Genomic DNA, 9,870 nt, shown 5'->3' on the forward strand with positions numbered 1-9,870 from the left:
TCAAGCTTGTGAAAAGTTGCATAAAGTTTACAGTGACAATGCTCTACAAGAACGTCAGTGCCAACGATGGTTCACAAAATTCTGTGCTGGTGATTTTGATCTCAAGGACACTCGGTCAGGGAAGCCCACCGAGATTGATGACGACAAAATAAAGGCATTGATCGAGTCAAACCCACGTTACATGACACAGGAGATGCAGAAACATTGAACATTCATCATTCAAGCATTCACGACCACCTGAAGAAGCTGGGATACGTAAGCAAGCTCGATATTCGGGTTCCACATGAACTCAAAGAAGTTCATTTGACCCCGTGTATAAACATCTGCAATATGCTCATTAAATGTGAGGAAAATGATCTTTTTTTAGGAGCGGCTGATAACTGCTGATGAGAAGTGGATTGTTTACAACAATGTGGTGCGCAAACGGTCTTGGTCCCAATGTGATGATTCACCTCAAACGACGTCGAAAGCAGACATTCATCAGAGGAAGGTTATGCTCTCAGTGTGGTGGGATTTTAAAGGTGTTGGGTTTTTCGAGCTCCTACCAAGGACCAAACAATCAATTCAAATGTGTACTGTTGGCAGTTGGACAGTTTGAACGAATCCATCATCCAGAAACATCCAGAGCTTGTTAATTATAAAGGAGTTGTGTTCCATTGCGACAACATGAGACCACACACAAGTTTGATCACCCGTCAAAAATTATTAGAGCTTGGATGGGATGTGTTGCCACACCCACCATACTCGCCTGACCTAGCGCCATCAGACTTCCACTTGTTTCGCTCTGTTCAAAACTCCTTGCGTGGTATAACGTTGAATTCAGATGAGGCTGTAAATCAGAGCCTTGTTCGGTTTTTCCCAAATAAAGACAGGACCTTCTATGAACGAGGAATTATGAAGCTCACTGAAAGATGGCAAAAGGTTATCGAACCAAATGGGCAATATATCATTGATTGATCTTTGTTCTTTATATAAATAAATGACCTTTGAAAAACATAGACGAAATACGTCATGACTTTTCCAACAATCCAATATTATTCTGGCAAAATCTCTGTTTAGCCAGTTAAGTAATGAAGAGACAGTTCTGGTCATCTCATGTGTGTTTCTTGGTGTCTATGGGAGGGTTCCCACAGTGGCCTGGCTGGTGACAGGGGAGGGACATGGAACTGAGGCTGATTGTCGCTGGCAGCCCTATCTGCTTAGCCCCTACCTTCTTTAAGGAGTCAAGCTCCACTTACATCTCCCGGAATGTCCCCAGGTGCACTAGGCAATGTGGAGTGCACGTGGGGATCAGGACAGGGACACGTGAATTGTATTCCTGCGGGTAACAACATTGTGACTTTGTCCCGGTCAGAGCCAGCCCTGTGCTTTCCAACGTCAGAATGTCACTTCCAGTGCCATTTTATTCACATCCTTTTCTTTTGCACTGAGAAGCTCCCTTTAGAAACAGACTTACTCAGAAACTCAGCTTCAGTCAGCGCCTTAGTTTGAACAGATGTTATTGCTATGCTAATTCATGTATGTCATTTGATTGCATTTGGATGATTGTAAATTCTGGGGGTGGAGGGCGAAGGCTGATTTAAACCACACGTATTAAGTGTCCCTACTGGTCTTATCATCTTTGTTTTACAAAGGAAGAAAGTGAGGTACAAGGCAGTGAAGCCCTCACTCACAGTCCCGTGGTTTGGAGGGCGTGGAGTCAGAATCCATCCCCTTCCCTGCCACACCTGGCCCCGTGTCCTCACCAGGAAGCCACATCCTAGCTAGATGCACCTGGGGCCTCTGCTCTCTAGGGCAGGGGTCAGCAAACTTTAGAGATGGAAGAGCCCCCAGGGATTGACAAACTGCAGCTCGCAAGCCACATGCGGCTCTTTGAGTACGTACATTTGGCTTTGAAGTAAAATTGAAAATGAAAATAAAACTATCATAGTTTCATTTATAATACTTTAAATTTTCCTTATTTGTAAAAATATATTTATGGCTCTCAAATAATTTTTAAATTGTTTTGAGGGACAGGATTGGCTCTTCCAGGGGTCGGCAAACTTTTGAGACGTAACGTACCCAAAGAGCCGCATGTGGCTCGCAAGCCGCAGTTTGCTGACCCCTGGGCTAGGGCATTTATTTTCCCAGTAGATGGTCTAAGATGAAGGGGGCAGCGAAATGACTCCGCTTTAGGCTCCTTTGACTCCTCTCTTTCCCGGGCTCTTGGGAACGAGCCTTGTCCCTTAGGTAAACACCGTCCTTATGTACTAGGCACTCCCGTTCATTATTATATACCACCTGTGTACCTGGGGGTCCTCTATGTTTGTTTCTACCAAATCTGCATTTCTGGGATTGTATATAGGAAAAAGTAGGAAATCGCTTTTTTCCACTACTTGTCACCTTTACTGCCTGTGCAGCGTAAACAGGAAGACTGATCCGCGGAAAGGTTCTCTGGTAAAGAAGTTAGTTAAGCAAGCCGGTTGGTCTTCTTTTAAATAACTTAGTGTAGGGAAGCAGGCGGACATCCTGGGGAGGCATGCCTGGCCTGGCAGTCAGTTGGTTAATGGTGTTCATTTTAGCATTCACCGGTTCCTTCCTCTCTTGTCTCTGGAGTGAACAGTACAAACCTTCGGCCACTTCTCATGGGGGACCACGTTTTTCCGAGTTAGACCTTTGTAGGCAAAAGACATCGAGTGAAGATGGATTGTTATTCTGCATCTGGGTGGCTGCTTGGGACATGATCTCAGACCCAGTAGGGTTTCCTGGGCAAAGGAGAAGTGGAGAACAGCGGTCACCCAGCCGGGCGGAGCCTGGCCTGGCTGAGACCTTGTGCGCCAGCTCCATCTTCAGAATCCTTAAAGTCATGCTGCCTGGACCCTCGAGCCATCGTCTGTCACTGTCATGCTTCTTTGTGACTGGAGCAGTCTGCAGGGATGAGGGCAGAAGTTGTCCTCTGCGGTCCTGAGGGTGGTCACTGCACGTCCAGCGTTCCACCCACCACGCCCGCTGTTCTTTCCAAAGGTGTGCTCGCGAGCTGCCCCTTTCTCAGCTCTACAGTGACCGATAGATCACTTCTCAACATTTACTTTTATCTTAGCCTTAATTTTTTTTAACAATACCATCTCTATATAATATAATGTCATGTTACATAATGTAACAATGTAATGTGACACAATCTGGTATATAATGTAACATGAAAGCAATGTACAGTGATGGCAATAATTTAAAAATCAGACAGACAAATTCAGGCAATGGTGTCCAACTCTGAAGAGAGGGTTTCAGGTCCCCTCGTTGCAGATGGAGCTTTCCTAAGTAAATCCATCCTGCAAAATATATTACTTATCCTTACCCGGGAGCCTTATGAAGCTTGCAGTTGCCGAGTACTTCAAGGTCAATTTCATGAGCATGCCCCCAACTAGCGCCGTAGGATTCCATCAGCATCACGGGGAGTCGTGGTGACACGCAGGAGGGTGGAAATGCAGGCACCCGGAGGTGGCCTCAGGTTCAGAAGCACCAGCTCCAGTGTCCGCTTCATCAGGCTGGCTACTTGCACCATGGTTTTCATTTGCCCTGAGACCTGCAAGGACTATGGTTATGGAGACATCTTGTTAGGACTGACAGGGGCATCGGCCAACTTTTTAACTCATAAAAATTCAGAGTAGGCCACATGGTTGAGGAAACAAAATCAACAGGATGAAATGTGCTGAGCCTTCAGTTCCTCAGGAGCACAAAGGAGCAGGTCCACCCAAAGCTGTGTAAAGGGGGCGGGGCTTGGAAGCCATGAAGACGTGGGCCTCATCCAAGGCGGGTGCGGGGCCGGGGGGCAGAAAGTCTCTCTAGCTTTGCTTATGTGTCATGTCCACCAGAGTGACACCAGGGTGTGCTTCCTCTCTGGGTTCCTACGGAGGAGCCTGTGCCCCGCACAGCAGGATGAATTTGTAGGTGTCCCCAACTTCATCTCAGCCCCAGGGGCAGCCAAGGGCCACGCCGGCTGAAGGACACATGAAAGACAGAGCTGGTCCCAGGAGGTACAGATTGCCATACAGAGCACGGCAAACCACGAAACCACGTCACCCTAGCGTCCCCGTTTCAGATGGGCCACAAGTACAGGCTTGATTTAAAGTACCAAAAAAATGTTAATTTGTCCCCAATACCTACGGTTTGTTAGCGAATCTCCGAATAGCCTGGAACACTTTTCTTTTTACATCTGTAGTAGCAAGCCAACTCAGTTCTGTGCTCACCTGGCACATACCTGAGAAAAAGCACCGCGGGGGGCGGGGGGCGGGGTGCAGTGGCTATGGCCTGGCTGCAGCCTCTGCACTGGCCGAGAACTGCCCGGTGGGAGAATGCTGCCCACGTGTTGCTTTCTGATTTCTGTGACTCATTGGCACAGTGACGGTGGAAGGATAAGGGGGTCATCTCTCGGCTTTCTTTTTCGTGCATCTAGGTCTTAGGAGCCGAAACCTCTCGGAAGCCTTTGCTGTCCACGAGGCAGCGTGAACGTGCTCGGCCTCAGAAATGGCGCACCTTCCCTCCATGTCTGTTTCTTTCTTAGTGGAAGGACCCTCCGTAGCTGCTGGTCAAATGGCAGAGCTGTGGTCCCAGCCCTTTCACTCCATCCATGCATCTGGCCCATAAGTGACCAACACCACAGAGAGGGCACTGGTGAGGTCAGAGGGGGTCCTGCCCAGCAAAGCAGAAGAGGCACGGACCTGGGGACCCCCCAGTCACCTTCGGAGAGCTGGTCTCGCCGGCTTGTTTCATACCTGATGGCATCGCCTGGTGTGAGGACTGTCGTTTGGCGTCTTTCACGTGTCCCTGCACTGGTCCATGGAGACCAGGCGTGGTCAGTTACACAGTTAGTTGTCCGCAGTGATACATTCTGTCCTGGAGTGAACACAGTTGTTTCCTGTTTCCTGCCACCCTGGAGCCGACATCTGCTTGTGTTTTGCCAACGTTTGCCCATGGAGTCAATCTTACAAAACACATTTGTGGACACATTTTCCCAAACTGGTGTGTTTAATCTGCGTTACATTACGTTCTGTGTCAGGGCTGCAGTCTTGGTTCCTGTCTCTATGCTGTTAGACATAATGAGACTATTTAGATATCGTGTTGACTTAGGCTCCTGGCCCTTTTCCTCTGTTTCACGCAATCTCTAAATTTTGTGTTTGCCTTTGAACGTTGTGGTCTTTTTGGATGGCCAGGTTGTAGATGTAACAGCTGCTCATGTTTCCTGTCATCTCCTCCATGGCCTTTATGAAAGAGAGTCCTACCCAGACGTCAGATAGGAATTCATCTTTGTTACCATCTTTATGGCTTGATTCTCCTCAACACTTAACTCTAGTAGATCTGGAGTGTATTTTTCATGTCAAGTGTAGGGAGGAACTAAATATTTATTTTTCCACTATAACTGGAAAGCCCCTTGGAAATTTGAATGTAAGATCTTCTCCTGATTGTTCCACCAGGCTCTTATGGCCTTTGGTTTCCCTAACCCTAACCCTAACCCACAGCACAATATTGGCCATTCTAACTACTTGTGAGTGGCACTGACATTCTCAGTATTGTGTGGCCTTCACTGCTATCTATCCCTCAAACTTTCCATCACCCCAAACAACCTCTGTCCCCATTACACGCCAACGCCTCACTCCCCTGTCCCACCCCTGGTGCTACCGTTCCACTTTCTGTCTCTATGAATGTGACAACTTCAGGTCCCTCATGGCAGTGGACTCACATATTATTTGTGTTTTGCGTCTGGCTTATTTCATTGAGCTTCATCCACATTGTCGCAGGTGTCAGGATTTTCTTCCTTTTCTAGGGTGAGGGATGCCCCACTGTATGGATGGAGTACATGTTGTTTATCCAGTTGTCCGTCCAGGGACACTGGGGTGCTTCCCCCTTTCCACTGTTGTGAATAATGCTGCTGTGAAGACAGGACTACAGGTGTCTGTTAGCGTCCCTGTTTTGACTCGTTTGAGTGCACACCTAAGAGTGGAATTGCTGGGGCGTGTAGTGGTACTATGTTTACGCGTACCTTTTCTCTCTCTTTTTAAATAGCAGGAGAGATTGCTTTTAATTGGAGAACAGTTAGGAGCAAAATAATTCTTGGGGGCATCTGTTGTTCACTGCTTGAAATAAAATGTATACTTCTTCATATTCTAAAATTCAAGGTATTAATTAACGTACTGTTTCACTGTGAATTTAAAACAGTAAAACTAATGAAAAGTCACTGAGAAAAAGTCTAATTGCAACTATTTTTAATGAAACTGTGTTACCTTTGTTATTTTAAATGAACATATCCACTTGTTTGGAAAGACTGTTCCTCAGTAGCCTGAGGAAACAGAGAAACCAGCTCTTAAAACCCTAATGGTCCCTGCGTCATGTGGATATGGCCCTGGGTATACCAGTTTGTCTGTGGGAACCTTGGAGTTGTCCTTGTTCTCAAGTGGTGGTCTTTGTTTGCTTGTTTTTGCCTCAAAACTAATTCCATCTGTTTTCCCAGATGGCTAAACTTTGGACAATGTCAGCACTAAAAAAGAATAATATTATAATTCATTATAACAAAGTAAAATTTTTTCAAAATCCATACTCCATAGTTATTCTCAGGGAGAGAGGGAGTAAAAGCTTGCTCTTGATTGCCAGTTCCCAGAAACGAGGAAATTGCCAGTTTGTAACCCTAAGTGATTCAAGCAAGGAGATAGATAGATAGATAGATAGATAGATAATAGATAGATGATAGATAGATAGATAGATAGACAGATAGATAGATAATAGATGATAGATAGATGGATGATAGGTAGATAGATAGATAATGATAGATGGTAGGTAGATAGATGATAGATAGATAGATGATAGATAGATGCTGTCACCATTGGATGATGGGTTGTTAGGGAACCCACAAGCCATTCGATACCAAAACATCACCCCACGGGTGACTCATTATTTACAAAGGGACGAGTAGCTCTTTGAAGTGAGAGACTGATGACCTGCCACCTTCATCATGTCACTGAATTTGTCATCACATAGAGTAACACAGTATCACCCGTCATCTGCTCCATCTAAGGCGACAGCATCACCCGGGAGGTATCTATCAAAAGTGTTTAGCCTCAGTTTCATAAAGCTCTCAGGCCTGTGCTCAGTTTGCAAGAAACATAGGCGTCCGAGGGACCAGTTAATCTATCAAACCCAGAATGAGAAAGAACCTACAGGAAGCGGGCCTGGGCTTACCAAGAAGCCCACCAAAAAGGCTGGGGGAAGAACGGTGTGGGGCTATTTCTAAAAGTAAAAAGAACACGGAAATATAACAACCCAATATCATGTGTGAACCTTGACTGGATCCTAGGTTGGAAAAAAAATCAGCTCTAAATGACGTGGGGGTGGGTTTGAATTTGGGTTGGATATTAGATGGCATTATGGAATGACAGCTAATTTTCTTAGGTGTGACGGTCGTGTTAGTTGTGTAAGAAGTTGTCCTTATTCTCAGGAGGTGCTACACGGCAGTGCACCTGAGGGTCAGGTGTCATGGTGTTGACCATTTATTGTCAGGTTTTTAGCTAAAGCATGTGTGTGTGTGTGTGTGTGTGTGTGTGTGTGTGTGTGTGTGTGTGTGCAGAGAGAGAGAGCGCGCACAGATGTATCAGAATGTGAGCAATTATTGAATCTAGTGGAGGGTTTCAGTGTAATCATTACTCTCGTATTTCAACTTTTGTGCATGTCTGAAAATTTTTGTAACAGAATGTTGGAGGAAATGGTTTACATCAGTGTTTTATATTCTGTGTTCATCAGAACCCTAATTCCTGCCTCCTGAGCACCTGTTTTTCTGTTTTGCAGTTCGGGACCGAGTCAGATCGAAGATGGAGAGAGACATTTTGGCAGAAGTGAATCACCCTTTCATCGTAAAGCTTCATTATGGTAAATACAGTAAAAATAAATCAAATAAAATAACCTGCTTTTGAGAGGACCTAGGGCAACTTTCCCCAAATCAGAGGACATTAAAAAATCATGATAGGTCAGAGGGAGACCCTCCTGGATCACATTGTCCGGCCCTGTCTGGGCGAGTTACCCTCTCTCCCCGATTCCTTAATCTCTCTGCATTTTTCTACTCTCAAAGAGCAAGATGCCTTGTCTTTGTCTCAAAGACACATTACTATTCATTAAATTATTGTTATTGATTAAGTGATGTAAACAAGTCTGTTGACCTAGATTGGGGTGAATCTATGACATTTTCTTGTGTTGTTTCAAAATAAAATGCTTTGTGACCCAGTAGTTTATTTAAAGCAGAAATGGTGGCCCCTCCTGCATGTTAAGTGAATACTGTATTTCAAGCACTTTAAAGATGGTAGCTATTGAACCTTCAAAACTTCCAAGTACTGTTTACCTTTCTCAGAAGAGCAAACTGTGGCTCAGATCAAACAGTCTGCCCAGAACCACACATCTGGGGGCCACACAACTTCGCTCAGTTTCCTTTCTGCCTTTTATCTCCTCAGAGAAGCAATAAGTGTAAAAATGGATAAAATGGGGACTGCGGAGTCGTGCCTGCCGTGTTAAAGTTTACCGCCTGGCTTGAGTAACTAACGAGTCACGTACAGAAAAGAACAAAAGTGGCACCTTGTTGGTTTGAAAGGCCCCGGGGAGGCTGAGTTGAGGGACACTGCTGCTGCTCTGTGCTGGTGAATTTCTGATTTTACTAAGAAAACAGTTCATTCCTGTTTGGAAATTCTGTGGCTTTTCCTTTAAGTAGTAATACGAGTGGATACGGGTGTGGACTTGCTGGAAGCCATGCGTGGCTGTGGGCAGATCCAACACCATGTGCCATTGCAGCTGGAATCCAGGGTGTTTTGCTGAAGAAGTTAAGAGCTGGGTGTCTTATAAAGATTTTTAAACGCATCCTCTGTGTTACCTCTGGCTGATCAAATGATTCGTGTTCTCTGTTTGCCCGTCAGGCCCTTGAATAGAGCATTGCATCCACGCTCCAGGTTATACAGTTCTGACCAAGGGTTTTCTAGTTAGAGGCTCTGTGTCTAATATCCACCATCTACAGTGCTCTTAGCATTTACTTTTAGAAATCAGGAAGCTTTGAGGTGTGCCAAGATCAGGACCCTTCCCGCTGTGCTTCCTGTAAAATAGATGACGAGTGACACCGCATCAGTCCCACTGAACTGGCCGGCCACGCAGCAGTGATGGTCCTGGTCTCCCTTGACCCTCATGTGGCATTCGGTCCCCTTTGACTGAGGCACGCCTGGCTAAGTAGTGGGCGAGAGCTTTCTGTGCTGCCTGTGGTCTGAAGCCTAAACAGTAAGCCCATAATTGTGGCACTGTCGTCAAACCTAGAACACGAGCCCCACTACCATGTCCAGGAGCCAGGCCAACTGGTTACCAGCACTGCCAGAAAAGGGGGACTCGAAGGATGGGTGCCCTTGAACCCCAAGTTGTAGGAATGCACTTGGATAGGAAGCAAAGGGGATTCCACCAACCACAGCCAGAGCCGTCGCCCTGCTCCGCCAAACACCTTCTAGCAAAAGTATCTCTGCTGACACCTGTTTGTCCCCAAAGCCCGACACTGATCATCGTGATAATGACAGCAAGTTGGAACCTACAAATACTTTTCTCCCTGTGCATTTCAATCCCCTTTATGTTAAAAAAGTAAGGAGTGGGGGAAGGAAGACAGAAAGGGAAGAGAGAGAAATGAGAAAAAAACATCTCAAGACGCATAATAAAAGTGACAGAGGCAGACAGAACTCATTAATATTGGCTCCCCGTCCCTAAGTTCTGCCCCTGGCAAGCTGTCTGCAACTGGTTCCAGCCCCGTTTCTGAAATGACTACACAGTATTGCTTGAGTCAAAGCCCCTGAGCCTGAGAGAACGATGTCCACTCCAAGGACTTTGAGGACC

General features: G+C 46.0%; 1 protein-coding gene across 1 annotated transcript in view; it reads left to right on the top strand.

The window, feature by feature from the left end:
- The window catches only part of RPS6KA2 (ribosomal protein S6 kinase A2), a 99,470-nt gene that overhangs the window by 13,698 nt on the left and 75,902 nt on the right, over window positions 1-9,870 (top strand). The window contains exon 4 of the mRNA XM_019628180.1: window positions 7,810-7,890. Coding sequence (XP_019483725.1) covers window positions 7,810-7,890 — 81 coding nt within the window. The remainder of the gene's footprint in view (window positions 1-7,809; window positions 7,891-9,870) is intronic.

This window comes from Hipposideros armiger, unplaced genomic scaffold (genome assembly GCF_001890085.2).
Source record: "Hipposideros armiger isolate ML-2016 unplaced genomic scaffold, ASM189008v1 scaffold_753, whole genome shotgun sequence".
NCBI classification, from domain to species: domain Eukaryota; kingdom Metazoa; phylum Chordata; class Mammalia; order Chiroptera; family Hipposideridae; genus Hipposideros; species Hipposideros armiger.